Genomic DNA, 22,300 nt, shown 5'->3' on the forward strand with positions numbered 1-22,300 from the left:
TTACAGCAAGCCAGATATTTCTTTATTCAAAGTATGCAAAGGCATAGACATTCTTTTCTTTTAAATCTATATGCATAAACAAAACTTTAGAAAAGGTTCTGTGTAATTCTTGTTAAAAGAATTTTTTAAAAAGAAAGTTTAACTCTTTTTAAAAAAGAAATCAGAATGGAAGAATTACACAAAAAGAAAACATTGTTCTGAATCACGAAAGGATATTTATAATCTAAAAGAGAAAGAAATTTTTTTAAACATCCATATTCAATATTTCAAGGACATTTATCACAGGTGTCAGATATCTACAGTGTTATGTCCATCATGACATTATTGGACAAATTATGAAAACAATTTTAATTTCACACCCATTTATATAGATGGGAGTAGTATATTAAGAATCACTTTTAATTGAGAGAATAGAAGTTGCCAGAGATCACTACAGGTAGTCAAATGGTAAAAATGAGAATTGAATGCCATAATACTTAGCATTTGCCAGTACACTTTGAATATACAGCATTACCTAAAGTCTGTGGAAAGCCAAAGGTATTATCGTTACTGTTAAATAATATGGATTTAATTTTGTATTCCTGTCCTTCGTTTTATTAGTGATCAGCTGATACTTGCTACAGTTTTCCTCTCAGAGAAGGATACCCATCATACACCAAAGATTTATCCAGGGAAGCTGCTGTAGAATTGTAAGAACCAGCTTTCTCTTCTCTGTCCACAAGGCAGACGTCCTCCTGACACCACCTGCAGAAGAGAGAAGAAAGCCTTCTGCCTTCAAATTCAAACTGGATTTCTTAGTTTCAGACCCCATCTACCTCAACATTGCTTCCTGTTGCCACGATTGAAAGGTGATAGCGCCTCTTGGCTACTGACGCAGGTCTGTGACAATCAACATTCAATAAGAGTATACAGCAGAAAGCTTTGATGGCATCTGCCTTGAGCTTAATGACACATATATATCAGAAAATTGGAGAAAGGTTTTGGCTCACCATTTTGAGCTGGTGTAAACAAATTATTGCATACCCCCTTGTTAGGACAGAGGTGAATGATTTTCTCAGAATCCAGGAAGGGAACCTCTTCACACAACCAGTTAGAACAGAGTTTCCCAACGTTTCTGGCTTTGCGGACTGGTGGGGAGGGGGGAGAGGAGGTCGTTCCACGTGAGCGGCCAATGTGCACGTGCCCCTGCCGCTCACTTAAATGGCACATGCACATGCTTGCCCCTGCTCATCCAAGTCAGGATATGTGTTTGATGTTAATGCGTGCAATCTTTTGGGTTTCTGTCTTGTTAGATTTAATGGATACCTCTGAGCAGCATAGATGTTTGTGGCCGATGCACCAGCCCTGGCTGCATGCTCCAGTAGAAGGACTCCTGTGGGAATTAAATACATAGTCTATGAACATTTCTGATTTATCCTCCTAACGAGATCTACCCTGTAACCTGAATCGGCTCCACACTTGACCACATGGGGAATTCTCCACTGTAGGGAATAATTTGCAAGCTCCTTTAAAGTCTTCCTATTAATCCCGGTTAGCAGCATTCCAGGAACCACTTTCTCCTAAAGAACTGTCTTCCTGCTGCTTCTTTTGCCACTGCCAAACTTGGGTTTGGGAGAACAGTTGATAGCATGAGCTGTGGAATTAGGAAAGAATCCTGAGCCTGTTCAATAATCACAAGCATTCCTGGGAAGGTGAAATATCAGTAGGATGCTTAGGAAGGTGATGCAGCAGCTAAAGGCGACAAATAAGAGGCTTGGCTGAGCTCCTGACTTAAAACCCCCAGGTTGCACTGTTTCAAATCCCATGTATAGAAGAGAAGACTAATTTTACTGATGTTAAATTTAATCCCAGCTCAAAATCTGTGGGTTTTCCTGCCTCCTTGATCAATTCGGTCTTGCACTGTTATCTTTGGTGTTTTTACATTTCTAACAGTAGCGCATCACTGACATCTTCTGTTCGGTTTTCTGTATACTCCATCACCCCAACAAGAGCCACTTTCTGTGTGCTTTTATTTTTGGCTACAGAATCCTCTTTTTTTAAGCATTGCATACAAACTCCGAATGCTGGGTTGTTTCAGAGGATTATCATTCAGAGTCTTTCTGAGCAACACTCAAACAATTTGAGATGATTTTGTGGTAAGGAAGCAAAATATTTTGAGGCAATTCTTTCATTACCTTCGTAGATCCATGCCAGATCATAGGCAAAGTCTCTCGCTGCAAGCTGCCAGCCAGCTTTTCCCTTCGAGTCCATTCTTGGAACAAACTGCTTGAGTTTTTGCAGATTATTCTGAATTATTTGCACAGAAGCCTGCAGTTCGGGCTGCCGGGTAGCTGCCTCCAACTTGGCCTGCAAGGAACCCCCCCCACCCCGCCAAGTTACAGAATAAATACACATAATAATTCGCAGTACTAGGTTTAGTGGCACCTCAAAATGAACTGGTGACCGAAGCACCTGTGGAGAACAGTGTCACAGCTAAGGTCAGTGTAACAGTTCAGGCTAAGGACTGTGCTGGTCTTTTGAGAGTTACGTACCCAAAATTTGTGGATAGGATTAGTACAACTGATCTTAAACCATTTGCACTTAGCTAAAATGTACTTCATACAATGCCTCCCCAGTCATATCTTCTGACAAATTAAATGTTATTCTGGAATTATCATTTTTAGAAGCCTCAGGGTCTGCCTGTGCTTTAGATTTAAGACCCTTGGACTGGTTTCTGCTTTGGCAGATAAAGGCTACATTTTTCCCCTGAATGGAGGCAAAATAAGAAGTGGCAGTAAATTTGGACTGTGCTACGTAAAAGACCAATTTCTGTCGTGAACCAATTTCTCTTAACTATGAACAAGATGAAATAAACTGCAAACTACAGTGGACTGAGTTCTGAAGGGGCAATAGCAGCAGAAATCAATGTCAATAAAGACCACCACAGTTTTATATGAGGCCGAGTGAGCCTGTTGCTTCTACTAGGAGCATCTCAAATGTTAACATTTATAGGTGGTGTGACAAACTCAGGTATGGGTGCCTTCAGAGAGCCTACCTGGGCAGTGGAGAAAAAGACATCCAGCGCTTTTCCTTGGCTCTTGAGGATGCAGCGCAGAACATCCAGGGACAGGATGTTCGTGGTTCCCTCCCAGATTGAAAGCACCTGCCGGTGAAAGGGAAGCAGAGCTCAAGAAACAGATGCTAAAGCAACAACCTGGAGGAATAAGTTGGGCTGACCAAGCATAACAGTCCCAAAGTCTCCCAATAGCTTCCATGATATTCTCGGGTTTTCCATTCCTAGTCTAGCCCTATAAACACTCAAGGATAAGGGTTTTTTCCCCCTTCTATGAATGAAAGTTCTGTACTTTAAAAGCATTAATGTGGTCAGAAAGATCTTTTATATGTTATTCTCAAAATATAGCAGTTGTCAGTAATGACCTTAGAAATGTAATTTTTAAATAGTTTGGTTTGTAAGTGAATTTATTTTCCAAATGCACTTGGAACACATTCAGGTGTTATGGAATGCTACTATTGTTTTTTCAAAGGCAAATATTCATTATAAGAGACTGCATTCCTTAAGAAAGTACTTTCTGAGTATTCAGAGGCCTGAATTACCTTTTTCCCTTTTCTTCATGATCTCAGAACTCTGCGATAACAAAAGGAATGTCAGGGAAAAAAAGTGAAACAAAGGAAATAAGGTGCAAATTTCTCTTCCTGCTTTTTCTCCCTAAATTAGCAGCAGGATGCAAGAAAGTAAAGAAGGAGTAAAAAAACAAAACTAAAAGTCCAGTGCTTCTTTACCTGGCTATCCCGAACAATAACAGGCACACCTGTGTCTTCCATGAAGCCCTGTCCTCCAAAACACTCCAGGCCTTCCGAGTTCATAGCAATTGCCTGAAACACAAACTGACTTGTTTACACATCTGAGAAATTTGCCAGGCTCCAGATACGTAAATGTTTGAATGTTTTTACTTTTGTGCATTTGATCTTTTATCTAATTTACTTGAGGATTCAGGGGCCTGTTTGCTTATGGTCTTCTGCCAAACCAAATAACCAGGATCCCACTAGCCCCTCTTCTGACAAACCCATTTCATTCAAAGGCATTCTGCTTTCATGAGTTTATGACAAAAACTGATGCCTGTGAATAAACGTTGTTAGGGGAAGAGGGGCTGACAATGATTCCCAATTCTTTGATCCCGTAGACTCAATGGCCCTGTATAGGCGCCCTCTTTGCCAGTCGTGGACACTGATTAGCCCATGGCATCAAACTGAGCGTGACCTGCTTTGCAGTATAAAGTTTAGTGAGAGGGGTGAGCAGCCTCAGCAGGTGCTTCTCCTGCTCCGTCGCCGCCTTCGTTTCTTCCAGGCCAAGCAGTCTCGCCAGCTCCATCAGCAGCAGGAACGCTGCTTGGCTTTGCACCTGCACAAGTGGGAAGGCAGTTCGTCTGAGCAAACCGGCACCTCGAGGCCGGCAACTTCCTCCCTTCCTCCTCCTGCTTCCTCCCTCTACAACTATCCGGAACAATAATCACATGGCAAACTACAAACCATGGTTTGCGGGTGGCAATGGCTGTTTCCCTGTGTGTGGCAAGTTCCTGGACAAATCCCTGCAGTTCTCTTGGAAAGGATTTCGGAAGGATTTGCCCTTGCCTGCTTCTTCTTCCTAGAGCTGAGACCGCGTAACTGGCCCAAGGTCACCCCGCTGGCTTTGGACTTAAGGTCGGACTAGAAGTCCCCATTTCCCAGCCTTGTGCCCTCAGCACTACAGCAAACTACCTCTCCTTCCATAGTGGGTTAAACTTTCTGAATCTTACATGCTTCATTCTGTTGTTAAAGTTCTCCAATTGTATGCTACTCTCCCTACACTGGCATCTGATTCCAAACAACCGTAGGAGAACATTCTGGAATCTTTCCCAAGTACCCCTGGAGTCTGGACCCAAGAGGGCGTGTGCTCACCTCCATTCGTGCCAGAGTTTGCATGTGCAAAGGGTGATCTTTGAGGGGTTTTCCAAAGGCTTCCCTTTTGGTGGCATAATCCCGTGCCAGGTTGACCACTCTATGGATAGGAACAAAGCCAGCCACAGGGATTAAGTGCTGCCTTTGCTCCAATTTTTAAAATGTATTTCTACTATTTCCCAGCATTTAATTTCATTCTTTAATTAAGGCATAACACTGTAACAGTAACAAGAGTTGGAAGGAACCTTGTAGGTCATCTAGTCCAACCTCTTGCTCTCGCAGGAGGCCTGTACTATTTCTGATATCACCAAAGACAATATATAACATTATACACTGGAAGGATATAACATTAATATAATAAAAATGCTAGGAATTTTTTCCTCTTTATCAATCCAGCCTCTAGGTAGCAAAATTATTTCCATTTCTCGTTATACAGACTACGGGAACAACCCCTCCACTCAGGAACCCATGTTCCTCCCCAGCCTCCTCACTGTCTGGCTCTGCTGCCAGCTCTGCAGGCTGCAGGCAGACAACAACACATGCTGCCAATACTGGAGAACAAAATGGGTATTTTTTTGGCATATTCTTTTTGCTTAAAACAAAGTTTGCAGATAGGTGCGTGACGATGTTGAAATGCTTTTAATACACCTGAGTAATCCTCTGTAGTTTGCAGGAAGTTGACCAACATTTTCAGGTGATGTCATCACATCTTTAGCAGTTTGAAATTTAGGACATGCCAAACTACATTTTCCCAATTGTTCTCACTCTTTGCCCAATTATCCTTGAGATAACAGTAGAACTGAATTGCTTTTAATTTTGTCCAGATATAGTTTTTCTTAGTTGCTTTTACTTCTCAGGCTTGAAAAATCACCTTCTCATACTTCCTGCTGCACCCACAGCATTATAGATCCTAGCGATGTTCAACATGTTGGCAATGTAAGGTATCCCCTGGCCTTCCGTAGAGATCTGAAAGCAACAAGGAACAGCTTCAAACGATTTGATTCGGTTCCCCTTAAAAAGTTAATTGCAATTAAATGGGCAGCAGTGGTACATTTCAAAAAAATTTTTTTTTTTTTCTTAAATACCATTTTCAGGATCAGAGAAAGAGAAGAGCATTTGGCTTGAAGCAAAGGCAGGAAGACTAGACCTACAAACCAACCTTTCAATTTAAATAACTAATTCTAAAAATGTACAAAGTCTGTGTATCAGAGGAACCATAAAGCTGAGTACACACAATTCAAGCAAAGGAGCAACATACGATACTAAAACCATGTTTGCAACTGAATGCACCAAAGAGGCCTATTGTACCATCCTCTGGGGTCAAAATTTTTTTGAACCGTTGTTCAGAAGTCTCAAGCTTTTTTTTTTCTGCTAACAGTTTTAAAAACAACAGAAATCGTTTGAAGTAAGCCGCACCAGACACTAAAGGTGAGGATCTTCCCCTGCATAGCTTTTCCACCTACTGGTATAAATCCATATGCTAGCTGGGGAATTCTGGGAATTGAAGTCTACATATTTCAAAGTTGCCAATCCTGAAAAACGCTGGTCTAAGTGAGCCCTTCCATCTTGCTGATTCCCTCCTTTCAAGGTCAGCAGCCTTCCCTGCCTGACCGCACTCTCTGTGCTCCTCTCAATATCCTGAACGGACGAAATACTTTCCTCCGTGGTTCCTACCAGATGTGCTCGAGCTCCATCCAGCAACAGCTCTGCCGTTGGCAACGCCCTCGTGCCCAGCTTCTCTTTCAGCCTCTCTATTTTTATGCCGTTCAGCTTCCCATCCTCATATATTTTCAGGTAGAAGAGCGAGAGGCCTCGGGAGCCCTGCCACACAAAAGATGCTAGCTTCAGACCACATAAACGGAGCTGGAATTCGGACATTACTGACCGTGTAACTACTTGCAAGCTGCTGTTTCATATTCTTTGGGTTGGCCTGGGAAACTGACCTGTTTTACTTGCCCATCAGGGCCCACGATCCTTGCCAGGGTCAGCGTCATGTCTGAATCAGCCGCTGATGTGAACCATTTGAATCCATGCAGGCTGTAGGAGCCATCTGGAAGTTCCCGTGCAACAGTTTCTGTTCCACCTCCTGGAGAAAAAACCCCCACATTTTGGGGCTGGGAATTTTCCCTAAAAGAGGACTAATGACCACTGGTTGATTAAATTTTGCTTCTGCTTTCCATTCAGGAGTTTATGGTGACCTTCGCAACTCCCTTTTCTTATTTTCCCCAGCACAAACCTGTGAGGTAGGTTGGACTTCAAGAGGTAGTGCTTGCTCAAGCAAACAAACCTTTTCTTATAGCCAGACCAGATCCCAAACGTTGAAACACCAAAATGCCTTTTAAAAATGCAATACTTTCTCATTAATGTCAATCACTATTTAATAGTCTAGCTATTAAAGTTTAAATTAGCCGACAGCACAATTCCTCTGCCTCTGAAGAGGTGTTTCATCAGGGATATTGGGTAGCCTCTGTGTGAACAAGGTATCTGATTTTATCTGCCATCTGTGATTGCAGAAGAACTGCATTGAAGATTAATGTAGAAGGCGGTAACTTGTATAGCCATTGTGCAAGTTGTAGTTTATGGATTTCCCATTCCCTTTTTTATAGAATAGCATACATAAATAAATTCAAAATGTAGCAAACCCCCCCCTCTCCCCCAAAAAAACATGCCTGGAAAAATAGCCTAACATATGAATGTAAACTTCTTTAAATGCAGACTGTTGAGTAAGTCAGCCTACCCAAATACAATCTTATTCGCTAACCTGTATTATTTCAGAAAGAAAGGATTGGGTCTCCCATGTTGCATCCCCTTACCAACATCAGAGCCACCTTTGCGTTCAGTCATCCATTGGCCAGAGATCCAGAATGTCTTGGGGTCACCTGATGTCAAATGAGCATAGGCTTCTTCCAGGGGTTTTGGGATCCCTAAAGACTGTTGGAGTTGCAAGCAAGAGACAAAAGGCAGATACTGTATATAGATGGATGGAGAGATGAAATATCTGTCAGCCCGCCCTTCATTTCCTATGTGAGATGGGATGACACAAGCAAGAGGACTAAAAGTACACTGTGGTCACCATCATAATCATAAGGTGTAAGGTAAAGGTTCCCCTGCACATGCATGGTAGTTATTTCCAGCTCTAGGGGTGGTGTTCATCTCCATTTCTAGGCTGAAGAGCCAGCGCTGTCCGAAGACGTCTCCGTGGTCAGGTGGCCAGCATGACTCAATGCCAAAGGCGCACGGAGCACTGTTACTTTCCCACCAAAGGGGGTCCCTATTTTTCTACTTGTTTATATGCTTTCAAACTGCTAGGTTGGCAGAAGCTGGGACAAGTAACGGGAGCTCACCTATTACGCGGCACTAGGGATTCGAACCACTGAACTGTCGACCTTCTGATCAATATGCTCAGTGTCTTAGTCACTAAGCCACCGCATCCCTTCATCATAATCATACTTGCATCTAATATCAAAAGCAGCAAGGTAGTCAGGAACCCTGGCACAGAAGGGTAGCTGCCAAACAGGTTCATGGCAAAAGTTGCTGAGCAGCAAAGTTAGGCAAGGTAGCATCTCCAGAGATGTTACACCCTCAGCTCTCAACTGTCATGGCCTAAGGCATGCTCAGAGGAGTGGGACAATCACCAAGGCCTTGGTACTATATGTAACACCACAGAGGGGAACCAGGCTGGAATCAATTCCAAAATCAATTCCTACTAGCACGCAAGACTCTGAGCTGGATTAACCCATGCAGCTACTCAACCAGGGGCTTCCAATTAAAAGGTGCCCCAAGGCTTCCTTCTAAGACAGGATGCCTTGAGTTGTTCTCCTGGTTGCCTTTTCAGCCTTAATGAATGCCAGCTGAATTGGAGTAAAAAGCTGCAGCCTGGGCTACAAAATCTCTCTGGTGGAGGCTTCGTGATGCCTGGAAATGACCCCTTACGCGCTGGCTTGACAATTATTCTTGTGCCTTCAGCTCTGGCTGCTTCACCCATTCGCTGCATAAACCTTTTATCTGCAGAAAGTCAACCGGTCTGCCTTTGACTTCTGGACTTAGTAAATCAGCCATCAGAGTGTGCTACCACACTTCTGCTGATCCCACCAACAGTAGCAGCAAATAGGCAGCAGTTGAAGGATGCTGTGGTCCAACCAGCTCTTCTACTCCCCATGATCACAGCAGCCAAATGCTCACCTCTTCCCTGTCAAGACGATTTCGAGAACCAGTTGTTAAGTTGCATCATCAACTGTGGCTTTTGGCACACAGGTCCAGTATTGTTGTACGGGCTCTGGGAGTGACAGGACACGATTTATGACTTATGTCTATTTATACATGAAAATATACATGGCCGCCCAATTCATTCTTGATGATTCTGGATGGCTTACAAAGTAAAATGATTTGAAATTGGAACCAGATCCTGGGACTGTTGCTGGGGGGTGGGGGGAGAGGAGGGGCAGAATCCAACCATCCTTCAAGGAATTTTTTGATGGTGTAGATGGAAAGAGCTTTGACTATTCAACAGGTACAAAATGGATGTGACTTTCCAATAAATTTAACAATCTGTTCTTTAAGAGGATACAATAGAGTTTATTTTACACTAGTAAGTACACTTGGAGGTATTAAATAATAAGAAGAGTTGCTTAGTCCAACAGTCCCACCTGTTGAATATTAAAGGCTTACCTCAATTACTTTTGCTGCTCCATCAGTCATGGCTAGAGGGGATGTGTAGCAAGCAGAAGAAAATATAAAAAGATACAGCTTGGCAGCCTGATAAACACGGCTATGAAAAGAGAAATATATGAAGCTATATTTGGCGTGCTTCCACAAAATGTCCTGTCACTCCCAGAGTTAAAACACTACTGGGAAAAGGACTTCCAAGGAAGCAATGGTAAAGAAGTTGGTTACAGGAGAGCCCAAAAATGCAGTGGAATGAGGAGCTGATATAGGAACCAGCTTTTCAGAATTCCTCTCCAGAGAAAGAGAGGACTGGGGATCACCCACACCCGCTGCAGACAGCAGCTCCCTGCAGTGAGAATGTATGACAGTGGTCTCCAGAAAGCTTAGAGCAGCAGTCCCTAACCTTTCTGGCTCTGCAGACCAGTGGCAGTGATGTGGGGGAGAGGGGATAGTTCTGCGTATAAATAATTATAAACCAGAAAACATTAAAAAAAGATTCATGGTACCTCGTATTACATATTATTACTGCAGCGAGAATAACATTTGCTCAATTCTGGAAAGATAAAAATATCCCATCAGATGAAGCAATAATAAAGAAGCTTTTGGGCTGCGTGGAAGCAGATAGATTGACAAAAAAATGGAAAGATAGAGACCAAACACAAACATGTTTATCTTGGGAAAAATGGTATACTTGGCTATTGAAAAGAAAATCAAAATCAAAATCAGAATAATATAAATAGACGTTGTATTTATTGAAAATATTTTATTATACACATAAAGTGAGGTCAGATAGACCTGATTGATTTATAAATTTAAAATAGGTTGTTCTGTCTCCCCCGGAATGTAGTATGAATTTATTGTATAGGTTTGTACTAAATATTAGGTTACTAAGGCAATATCTATATGCATTTATGTTTTTTGTTTTGTTGTTTTGTTTTGTTATTTGTGTGGTGTGTTGTCTTCTTTTTTAACTATAAATATAAATAAAGATTTATTTTTTTAAAAAAATAATTATAATAATTCATCTTATGGATGATTTAGAATTCTGTAAAAAGAGGAAGTTTTTGAAATTAAATATAATAAACCTTCCTGTGGGAAAAATATTGTGGATTAGAACAAACCATGATAAAAGGACTTTGAAGGTTGAACATAGAACCAAAACAAACTAAAGATTATAATTAAAAGAGAAGTAACAGAATGGAGCAAAATATTCTAACTTTGGAAGAATTCCAGGATATTTGCAAACAATGCACTTGGGAATTATTATAAGTTATTTAAATTGCTTGTACATGCGAGATGGGGGAAGTCAAGTCTTTGGATATCTTTTTTCCTGTTTACTATATCTTTTTATATTTTTCTCTGCACTTTTTATATTTTGTTTTTACTTTTTAATATTTTTCTTAATTTGCATTAGCTTTTTATCTGTGTATCTTAAAACTTTAATACAAGTCATTATTTTGTAAAAAAAAAAAAAAAAAAAAGGAAGACTATAGCAAAAACAGTCCTTGGTGCAAAGCACTCAATGACTAGGTAACATAAAGTACACTTTGTCATTTAATATGACATGTGTGTTTGTGTTTCCTATTTCTAAACTGCCCATCTCCCTCAGAGATTTACTGGGAGTTGGGTACCATCTAAATTTAATTAATTATTACTACAAAAAAGAATCCTACCAAACATTAAGCCATGCTAAGATTCAAGAATATGCAAGAGATACCCAAACAGGTTCACATGGCTTTGCATGGCTCCCATAAACCACAGCAGTACCTCCAACAGGAATATCTCCTTTTATAACCTTCAGCCACAAGGCTCTCCTCAGCAGAGATGTCCTTCAGCCTCTTCCAGGCTGGGCAGGTGGTCACTTGGTCCACACGTTGTCCCCAGGCATCAAAATGCAATAATCTAGGAGGGTTTAGCTCACACTCATGACCCAAAGAGTAAATTTCATCTCTCAAACGAGCTCCGAACCGTTCCAGGTCAACGTTCACCTCAGCAAACACCTACAAGGTCAATGCATAAATATGAAAGACAGGAACCAGAAAGTTGCCTTTTGAAAAAGCACATTTGAGAGAACTATGACCAGGAAAACTGAGAATCTCCACAGACAACCAGAAAGTAGAGAGGAATAAAGGAAGGTAAGTTGAAATGTTGCTTTCTTATTTTTTCTTTCTTTCTTTCTTTCTTTCTTTCTTTCTTTCTTTCTTTCTTTTTTTCTTTCCTTCTCTCTCTCTCTCTCTTTCTTTCTTTCTTATTTGGTCTGTAGTTTCACTTGCGGTTGAAGCTGATGTTGCTTCTTCAAACCTCAAGCTAAATTTGTGGTTGGTACAATCTGGTTACATCTCAGTGTCTTTCCTAAAGAACACTCGGAATACATGTGAGCTGGTAACTAGCCTGAAGTTTCTGCACATATTCATTACAATTCAGTCCAAAGTCCCTTCCGACCCTATTATTCTATATTCTTTCACTGCATGCGTATCACCCATTTCTGGGGTGAAACGATGAAAATACAGGTTGGAAAGGCATCTCTGAAACAAAGTTCCTTTTCCCGATCAGCTGTCTCTGGTACTGAATCTGAAACATGTTCATGCATTGGGGAACAGAAATTGAGCAACTCTCCCAGTTCCAGTTGGCATGTCACACCAAAAGGATTTATTAGACAATTATTTATCCCATTTGGTCTACTTCCAAAAGAACAACTGGTCTTTGCTCTTTAACCTCTGCATTAAAAAGATAAGAGCTGTGCCTGGAAGCCAAAGTGCCTTTTGCACAGCTTTAGTCCTTGTAAAATTGGGTAACAGAGTTTTTTTTTAATATATTTTAATATATATTAAATATATATTAATATATATTAGTCCTTGTAAAATTGGGTAACAGAGTTTTTTTTTAATATATATAATGGTAACAAGGCACAAACCCATTACCCAATCCCAATAAGAATATCTAAATAGACTTAAAGAGTTTTACCTACATTAAGTAAAAAGGACCTCCTGACATGCAGTTTTGGGGAATGAAGGAACAGGTTCGGGAAGCGCTGCTCTAGTCCCAGGAACAGGGAAAAGTCTTTCCCGCCTCCGGTATTTTAATTTCTCCCTTTTTTCTGCTTTTTGCCCCTGCAAGCACGAGGTCCCAAATCTGAGACGCAGAGAATTGGAGCTTTCCGACCTGGTTGGCACTCTCCTAGAACCCTCCGGCTGGAAGGTGCCTCGGAGGTCTTCTAGTCCACCCTCTTGGCCCGGGCAGGAATTCTCGCTCATCTAGCGCTGCGGTTCCCTCACCTTCCAGTCCCTATCCGGTCAAGGGACCTGAGCAGGGGCGCAGGAGCAAAAGCAGTGGGGAGGGGGCCAAGGGCAGCAAAGGAAGAGAAGCGCCGAGCCAGCCCTGCTGCTCCCACCGCCGAGTCCCCGCCTGGCGCTGACCCACCTGGGCGGGCAGATGGGCTCTCAGGTAACCCTGGAGCAAGGGGTCTTCCAGATAGAGGTTCCCTATCCGAGGCGCCTCCATGTTTGCAGAGAGAGGGGTCCTGGAGCGCTCCGCAGCTTCCCGGTTCCCGCAAAGGCTCCCGCTGGAGAAGTGCAGGCCGGGGCGGAGTTTTTGCCCTCCAGCGCGAGATGCCAGATGAATATTGCAACAAGAGAAGAGGATCACGAGCTTTTGAACAGCTCTTCCACCCCCGGAGGCATTGCGAAAGCGGCTTTGGGCTGGGTGGCTCCAAGAAATGGGGCCGGGGGTCGGGGACCGCAAGCGGTTGGCAGGCGGTCTTCGAAGCCCCCCCCCCATATCACCCCTCTATCTTAAAAAAAAAAAAAAAAAGGACCCAGGAAACTTCAGACCAATCAGTCTCACATTAATAGCTGGGAAGATCCCGGAAAAGTTTTTAATGTTTTTAATTTTTAAATGTTTTTTTATAATAACTTTAAATGCATTGTGAGCCGCCCTGAGTCTTCGGAGAGGGGCAGCATACAAATTGAACCAATTAATAAATAATAAATAATAATAAATAATAAAGGATAATCAAGAAACAGATCTTCCAACACACAGAAAAGAACAAAGCTATTATTATAGAGGCCAAGCTGGATGTGGCAAGGAAAGAGCCAGAGGTGATCTGGGAATCTTACCTCTGATTCCCAGATCTGAAAGTCTTTCAAGGTACCAGAGGACTGGAAAAGAGCTGATGTGCTTCCCATCCCATCTTTAAAAAAAGTTAAAAATCAAAAATGGATCTACATGCCAATCATACCCCGGGAAGGCCAGGAAAACATAATCCAGAAAGCGGTCTGCAAAAGCAGAGAAATGAGCAAAGTTATGTACTAAAATGGAGAGAGAGGCTCCAGCCTGAATTAAAACAGCTCACGAAATGACTTTGGATCGCTAGATTAGCCTTTCTCAGCCCGAATTCAGGAAGTCCACCCTCCTAGTTGGGGAATCCTGGGAAGTAAAACCCATAAAGGGATGCTGGCTGGGGAAAGGTCAAGCTGAAAAGCAGTTGAAAAGCCTGTACATCTTAAAGCGTGGCGGCTGGGGAATTCTGGGAGTTGTTGGGGAATTCTGGGAGTTGAAGTCCACCCATTTTCAAGCATGCTGGCTGGGGAATTCTGGGAATTGAGGTCCATAGGTTTAAAGCTGCTGAAATTGGAAAGCAGTTGAAAAGCCTGTACATCTTAAAGCATGGCGGCTGGGGAATTCTGGGAGTTGTTGGGGAATTCTGGGAGTTGAAGTCCACCCATTTTCAAGCATGCTGGCTGGGGAATTCTGGGAACTGAGGTCCACAGGCTTAAAGCTGCTGAAGTTGAAAAGCAGTTGAAAAGCCTGTACATCTTAAAGCATGGGGAATTCTGGGAGTTGTTGGGGACTTCTGGGAGTTGAAGTCCACCCATTTTCAAGCATGCCGGCTGGGGAATTCTGGGAGTTGAAGTCCACCCATTTTCAAGCATGCTGGCTGGGGAATTCTGGGAATTGAGGTCCACAGGCTTAAAGCTGCTGAAGTTGAAAAGTAGTTGAAAAGCCTGTACATCTTAAAGCATGGCAGCTGGGGAATTCTGGGAGTTGTTGGGGAATTCTGGGAGTTGAAGTCCACCCATTTTCAAGCATGCTGGCTGGGGAATTCTGGGAATTGAAGTCCACCCATTTTCAAACATGCTGGTTGGGGAATTCTGGGAGTTGTTGGGGGATTCTGGGAGTTGAAGTCCACCCATTTTCAAGCATGCTGGCTGGGGAATTCTGGGAATTGAGGTCCACAGGCTTAAAGCTGCTGAAGTTGAAAAGCAGTTGAAAAGCCTGTACATCTTAAAGCATGGCGGCTGGGGAATTCTGGGAGTTGTTGGGGAATTCTGGGAATTGAAGTCCACAGGCTTAAAGCTGCTGAAGTTGTAAAGCAACAGAGTTTAGGATGCGTTCAGGGGAAAAGGGTTGGAATGGTGCAGGAGGAGGTTAGATTAGATTAACTGGAAGAAGGGAAAACTACAGCAAAGGGACACACACACACAATGTTAGAAGGATGCTTGTAAACTGCGGTGAAGCAGCAGTGAATTCAAAGAGAAATTGAACCTTGACAATATAAGACAGGCTATTTAACATTAAATCTATTATATAATTCTTGTGGTACTGCCAATAATTCTAACTTTCCCCCTAAGGAGGAGGATGACTTAATTTTCTTCCCTTATATATGAAATCCTCTATTATATAATAACAGGCCACAAATGCAAAGGCAGGATAGGATCTGAAAGAAGAAGAAGAAAAAAAATATTTTGTGTGCTTCATTAAAGCTAAAAAAAATTGAGTTCACTAAAAAAAAAAAAAAATGAGCATGTTGCCTTTTCCCGCCCAAATTTTTATCTTCCTTCAGCTGAAAAGAGAGCTTCGTCTGAGGTTTAACTAAACAGAAGTGGGGACGGCAGAGTTAGAGGAAAAAAATGAAACAAAACAGAATTTTACCAATTGGGCCACTTTTTACCTCCCAAATAAAATGAAAAGAGCTTTGATGCTCCAAAGAAAGGGAAAAGCAGGCAGCCCAGTCAGTACCCAACTCCCTACAAGAAGAAATATTATTTTAGTTATTTTAATCTTTCTGTTGGGAGGTTTATAGGCTGCTCCGACTCCAAGGGCGAATGAGGGATGCAATAAATAGCAAGGAATAAAAGAAAAAGGAATAAAAAGTTAAAAGAGCGACTGAGAAGAGAGCTGCCCAGGCGGGGCTTGAGGGGGGGAATGAGGCACCTGAGGAGAAATGATGGCGGACCAAGATGGCCTCCTTCTTCCCGCCAAAATCCCCTCACAGCTTTTTGAAAAGTTACTCTTATTTTTCCCATCTTTGTAATAAATTGATATTCAAAGGAGCTCTCTACCATTTATTGTTAAAGAGAGCCTTTCGTTCTTCAGCTCCCTATTGCTTAAATTATTGCTATAAAGTATATTTTCTCTTCCACTGGTTATTCCATAAATTATTATGAAGAGCTTTTTCTCTTTCATCACCTGCCTCTTAAATTATTACTAAAAATGTTTTTTTTTCCTCTTCACTTGCCTGTTGCATTGATTTAAAAACAAACCAGGGCATAAAATGCATTGATTTAAAACAACAACAACGATATGAAAATATGTCAAATTGTATTTTAAATTTATTCACAGATTTATTTTCACCCCTAATGTCTTTTTTTGTCTTTATCATCTTCTTTATTTTGCCTTTTATAAATGTTTTGAAACAAATGTTTAAATCTTTAAAACAATAAAAACAAACAACCCCCTCAAAACTGAGACATTCTTATCTTTATTTAATTAGTCATAATAAATTGATATTCTGTCTCAATTCAATTCTCCACCATTGTCTGCCCCTTCAATTATTGTTAAAAAGAACTCTTTGTTTTTCTTTTACTTAAATTATTACTATAAAGTACATTTTCTCTTCCCTTGGCTATTCCTTAAATTTCTAAGAAAACCCTTTTGTCTCTTCAGTTACCTGTACCTTAAAATTATTATTAAAAAGAACTTTTCATTTACCCATCACATTGATTTTAATTTAAGATTTAAAAACAAAACAGAAGGACATAAAATGCATTGGTTTAAAAAACAAAATGAAAAACATGTTAAATTTTATTTAAAATTTATTCACAGATGTATTTTTACCCATGATGTCGATTTGTCTTTTATATGTAGCCATTTGTTTTATCCTTTACATGTTTTGAAACAAATGTTTAAGCTTTTCAAAAAAATAATTAAAACAAACAGCCGCCAAACTGAGACAATATATTTTAAAAGTTATGATATTGTAAAATTGTAAAATTTTGTTTATCAAAAGTTGTAGGCTAGACTGGAGAGACTGAGAGATTTGATAGCCACTTGTCAAAAATGGTATAGGGACTCCTGCTTGAGTAGGGGGTTGAAATAGATGACCTCCAAGGTACCTTCCAAATCTGTTATTCTGTTACACTTTCTATCTATAATGTCTTTTTAAAAAACTTCCTTCAGTTACATTTTATCCAGCCATTTATTTTGTCCCTTAAATGTTTTAAAATAAATATTTAAAAGGTTAAAAAAAAAAGACTTAAAGGCAAAAAATGCATAAAAAACAACAATGCATAAAATGCATAGTTTGAAAAGAGAAAAATTCAGAAATATTTCAGAGGCAGAATCTGAGGACAAAAGAAACTCATATTCAGGAGGGTGCTGTTGGCAATTTGTGCTCATTACAAATCAAAGGATAAGCACAAGCTGGATGCACCTTGAATGTAAAAATTATATCAAACATAGAACTGTCTCATCTTCCTTTAGGTTGTGACCCAAAAGCCAGCTCTCTAAATTAATATGGCTACGGCCCAAATCACGCACATCGGCCAGAAGCATAAAACCTTGAAGGTATGAAACTCCAGATGAACAAAATGGTTAGGAAAGAAAATTGGGGATTTGCCTTTGATTTTGCTTTCTTAACAGACATGCAACTCATTTTTGTCTGACGCAGGAAACGGCCCTCTTTCCAAGCCGAATTGCTTCTGAGCAAGAGTCCCTGGTTCTGGTGAAAAGGCTGCTTGCAGTTTCAATTTCCTGCATCAGTTACCTGCGAGGTCTCTTCCCGGAAAGCTCTTATGGAACCTGCTATTTAGAGGGTAAACATGTTTACTGTCTTAACTCCAAAACTGAGATTGCTTTGGAGCAAGAATGGGCCAGCCGTTTGCACACCTCCCTTTTGGCAGGCCCCAGCTGTCCAATGTAGTGGCCCAAACCTGTCTCACATAAAACAGACAAAGCATTTTGAAGATCCAATGTGCTAAATTTATTTGCATGCAAAAAGTAAAACAAGTACTGCTGAACCTGCAATCATTCATTTAGTGACTGCTTGAAGTTACAAGGGTACTGAAGAAAGTGACTTATAGAATAGAATAGAATTTTTTTTTAATTGGCCAAGTGTGATTGGACACACAAGGAATTTGTCTTGGTGCATATGCTCTCAGTGTACATAAAAGAAAAGATATGTTCATCAAGAATCATAAGGTACTTAATGATAGTCATAGGGTACAAATGATACAAGCAACAAATGACTATCTTTCACAACTGTTGCAATACAGTGATCAAAATTTGGATGCTTGGCAACATATTTATGACAGTTGCAGTATCCTGGGGTCATATCATCACCCTTTGTGACCTTCTGATAAGCAAAGTCCACTCAGGGAGGTTTTCGTACAAGCAGTTCACATCTAGGAGGGACATTTAAGAGGTTTGGGAGTGAATGCAGCTCACACATGTGTGAGTGGTACCTTTTACCACCACACTAATCATGGCATTTCGTTTCATTTTGTCCCGGTTGAAGATCTAGCGCCTAATAACTTCATCTCACAATAATTTCATAATCGTATATTGTCATGAAAATGAACCATGTAAATTGACATATATTCTTCAAAGTGATCTGCCTTAGTATAATAAAATAAAAAGACAAAAGACAATAGTTTTAAAAGGCAACTCTTACCCATCAAGTGAGCATCATACTTGTAATTAAATTGACATACGCAGGGAAAATCACCTCACATTTTGACATTATAAGGCTGTCCTTAGAACTGTCATTGAAATGCACTAAAGAGTAATTGCACACTTCACAATGTTTCACAGTTTCACAATGTTCAGTTTTCACAGCACCTGAAAATGAAGCTGATAAAGCGTTGGTTAATTCTAATCATCATGATTATCATCTAGATCATTATGTACTTCTTTTTCCAGATATATATTTAAAAATCCTCCGAGAAGATAAAAGTTGCCAGGGATCACTTCAAGTAGTTAAATGGTAAGAGTCAGAAAATAACGCCAGAATGCAGTAATGAGCACCTGTCGGTATACTTTAAATATACAACATTAACCAATGGTTGTACAAAGATAGAGATATTATCTTTACTGTTAAATCTGGTTTAAATTTTGCATTTCAATTCTTCATTTTATTAGTGATCAGCTGTTAATTGCACTTGTGAGTTTAGAAATTTCTTGTACCAACAGATTTTTGATGTTTTACTTATCTACATTACTTCTTTGATAGGATCCAGGGATGTTTTGATGCACTGGAAAAGAATTATGTAAGCTGTAGTTAAACTCATATTGAAAGTGTCTTTGATGCAATGTGATTTCACCCCAAATTTTCAGGAAAAAAGTCTTCTTGTTCTTTTGCTTGAATGACCATATACACAAAAGCAATTCCACACAAATGGTGTGCTGAAAACTTTCAAATGCTTAACTATAGAAATGTTAATAAATCTAATTAATTGGCATATTTTAAAGATTGCCTGATGCACTGCAATACTTTGCTTGAGACATGAAAGGGCCTTATGTCTCTGTGTAAAATGTTTATTTTCCCATTTTTGTGCTAGGTAGGTGTTAAATTGCTATAATTATAAAAGATTTTAAGACAGAGACTGGACCAGAGTCGCTCAGTAAATTTTAAGCTGAGTATGCATTTGATCCCTGGTTTTCCCAGTCCTTATCTAATCAAGAGAAGATAAATTACTTAAACCTTCGTGTTTGGTGCCGAAGAGCTTATCGCAAATTCATGCCACTGGCTGAGTGTTTCATGTGATCCTAACAGTGCAATGCCAAATGCCACATCTAAAGTTCCAGTGCCTTGATCCTCAGTTTTATTATTGCTTTTTACAGACATAAAATATCATGAAGGAAATATTTGCATGCTTGGAAATAGTTTTATTCATGATTTTTTTTTTGAATTTTGAAAAAAGGTTGAGTGATGCAGTTTGGGTCCTTGGAAGACCAGTTGCAATATGCAAAAGAGTGATTTAAGTTTGGAATTTTCTTCTGGTATAGAAAGACAATTTATATTGTATTTAGACAGAGGGAAACACAACTGAAAAAAGAAAGGAAAGAAAAATCAACCCCAGCTTCTTTCTTTGTAATGAAGCCAAATGGCCACAGAGTGTCAGTGATGTTCTTGCAATTCATCTGAGTCCTGAAATTCTTCAAATTCTTGATGGGGAAATGACATCTATTGCAGAAGCAGGTCTGTCCCATTGTCAGGAGGCAGGAGAACTATTTCTTCTCCTCTTTCTTAACAAGGAAGGAAGCATTAACACTTATTTATTTATGGCAACCAACTAGCAAATAAAAAGTGGCACACTAAATAGACGGAATTTTTCTCTTCTAGTGACTGGTTGACAGGCAGTGATGGGCACATTGTAAATAAAATGCAGATTTTGAACAGTCTCTTTTTTTCTGTTTTGCAGCTACATATGGCAGTTTTGGCAGTAAGTACTATGTACAAATTTTCTTCATTCTCAGTTTAGAAAGGGTAGCTTGAGGAATCATATCATGGCAAATACAGAAGGGCTTGTCTTTCACATGCAAAATATTGTCATCTGAACTCTTTTTTCATTTTTTTTTTCATTCCATCACCATCATTGTGATGGATCACTTGTAGAGTTGTTGCATATTATTTATTTATTAGAGCGGTAGTTAACCAAGATGGCATACATAGCACTCTCGCCTCCATTTTTCTTCACTACCCTGATAGGTGAAGTGCAAAGTGTAATAATAAAGTCAAGAAGCAAAGTGAAAATATAGGGCTAAAACTAAGCGTAAAGAAGATCAAACTAAGGACAATAGGTAACCAACCAACCATAATAGTGGTGGATAGTTTCTGCCTTTTAGGAGCAACTATTAATAATAAAAGAGCAAGTAGTCACAAAATATGGTGCAGTCTAGTGCTTGGTAGGTTAGCAAGGCCATGGGCAAGGTATTTAGATGCCAAGATATGTCCGCACTTACAAAAATAAGAATGGTGCAGGCATTGGTTTTCTCTGTGGTACTTTATAGAAGTGAAAGTGAATTTGGAAAAAGCAGGACTGAAAGAGCATTGACATTTTTGAATTCTGCTGTTGGAGAAGACACCTGAGAATACCATGGAACATCAAACAAAAAAATTTCCAAGGCACCCGAAGACCAGACAAGGAATAATGGATGGAAACTGATCAAGGAGTGATTCAATCTAGAAATAAGGACAAATTTTCAGACAATGAGAACAATCAACTCATGGAACAGAAGTTGCCTTCAGAAGTTATGGGAGCTTCATCACTGGAGGCTTTTAAGAAGAGATTGGACTGCCGTTTGTCAGAGATGGTGCAGGGTTTTCTGTAGATGACCTACAGTACAAGGTCCCTTCCAACTCTATTAATCTGTTAAATCTGTTAAACCCAGAATTCTCATTCAAGGCACAAATGACCAAGGTCAAATGATAATAATTCAGACAGGTGATGTCGTAGCTTTCTGCAAAAGTCTATAATGTAGGGAAAGATGGAAGGAAAGATAGAAACAGAACATTCAGCAGCCAGAGGCAGATGGGTTTAGGTACAGTGGTGATGGTGCACTGTTGGAAGACCAGGCTGGGAACAGATCCTTCTGGAGAAAAATCTATCTAATGTTGCTGAGGGTTTGTAGGAGATGACCAGGCTGAGGCCGAGAAGTTTGTGCCCATGAGAGATCTGAGTCCAGCCCATCTTGAGTTCCTTGAGACTGTTATCTATCGCCAATTTGCTTTGACCATTAATACTTCAGATTCTTGTAGAGAGCTTGCAATAAATCCTTATATTCATCTGAAGTTCCCAATTTACGTGCTTGACAAGAGTCGACATGAATCAATCAATCAAATCATATAAATCAGGGGTGCTATTCAGCAGGTTCTGACAGGTTCTGGAGAACCAGTAGTGGAAATTTTGAGTAGTTCAGAGAACTGGCAAATACCACCTTTGGCTGGCCCCAGAGTGGGGTGGGAATGGAGATTTTGCAATATCATTCCCCTGGAGTGGGGTGAGAATGGAGATTTTGCAGTATCCTTCCCCTGCCACACCCACCAAGCCACACCCACCAAGCCACACCACGTCCACCAAGCCATGCCCACAGAACGGGTAGTAAAAAAAATTGAATTCCACCACTGATATAGATTATTATATTTATTATATTTCTGCTTGAATCTGACAGTCTGGGATATTGTGCTAGATATTTTCATGACAAAGTAGTTTCACCAAGCATTAACACCTCCCACTAGGGGAAAAAGGCAACAATGCCAGGAAAGATAACTTCTCTTCCAACTCTTCTGTTTGCTATTGGAAAGATAAAGCCTTCTTCCACTAGTGGAACAATTGAACGAGACCTCAAAGAAGCACAAAAACACCTCACCATTTTAGCTAAATAGATCGTGTTATCTCTGTTCTGCAAAAAACCCCTCACT

General features: G+C 40.3%; 2 protein-coding genes across 9 annotated transcripts in view; one reads left to right on the plus strand and one right to left on the minus strand.

The window, feature by feature from the left end:
• Positions 1–13,844, minus strand: LOC117670737 (acyl-CoA dehydrogenase family member 11-like). Of its 2 annotated transcripts, none has more exons than XM_087880488.1 (14): positions 13,716–13,844; positions 11,368–11,600; positions 9,604–9,703; positions 7,749–7,866; positions 6,879–7,021; positions 6,610–6,756; positions 5,807–5,901; positions 4,936–5,035; positions 4,259–4,399; positions 3,781–3,873; positions 3,035–3,142; positions 2,175–2,346; positions 1,306–1,372; positions 1–744 (listed from the first exon to the last, which is right to left on the minus strand). In XM_087880488.1, the coding sequence occupies exons 1-14, from the start codon at positions 13,782–13,784 to the stop codon at positions 618–620; spliced, it is 1,713 nt and encodes a 570-aa protein (XP_087736614.1). In that variant the 5' UTR covers positions 13,785–13,844; the 3' UTR covers positions 1–617. The 2 variants fall into 2 exon arrangements, with proteins under 2 accessions (XP_087736614.1, XP_087736613.1); XM_087880487.1 differs by lacking the exon at positions 13,716–13,844 and adding an exon at positions 13,021–13,207.
• Positions 11,655–22,300, plus strand: part of HORMAD2 (HORMA domain containing 2) — a 26,262-nt gene continuing 15,616 nt past the window's right edge. For 2 of the 7 annotated variants that reach the window (XM_087880490.1, XM_060685138.2), the window contains exons 1-6: positions 14,864–15,026; positions 17,362–17,445; positions 17,549–17,693; positions 18,799–18,862; positions 19,109–19,145; positions 20,301–20,321. In XM_087880490.1, the coding sequence (XP_087736616.1) occupies positions 17,395–17,445; positions 17,549–17,693; positions 18,799–18,862; positions 19,109–19,145; positions 20,301–20,321 (318 nt within the window). In that variant the 5' untranslated portion in view covers positions 14,864–15,026; positions 17,362–17,394. Of the gene's footprint in view, positions 11,736–14,863; positions 15,027–15,448; positions 15,611–15,815; positions 16,991–17,361; positions 17,446–17,548; positions 17,694–18,798; positions 18,863–19,108; positions 19,146–20,300; positions 20,322–22,300 lie in introns of those variants that run through there. The other 5 variants (XM_087880491.1, XM_034426140.3, XM_034426143.3 and 2 more) reach the window with 3 other exon arrangements.

This window comes from Pantherophis guttatus, chromosome 17 (genome assembly GCF_059756535.1).
Source record: "Pantherophis guttatus breed Tessera chromosome 17, ASM5975653v1, whole genome shotgun sequence".
NCBI lineage: Eukaryota > Metazoa > Chordata > Lepidosauria > Squamata > Colubridae > Pantherophis > Pantherophis guttatus.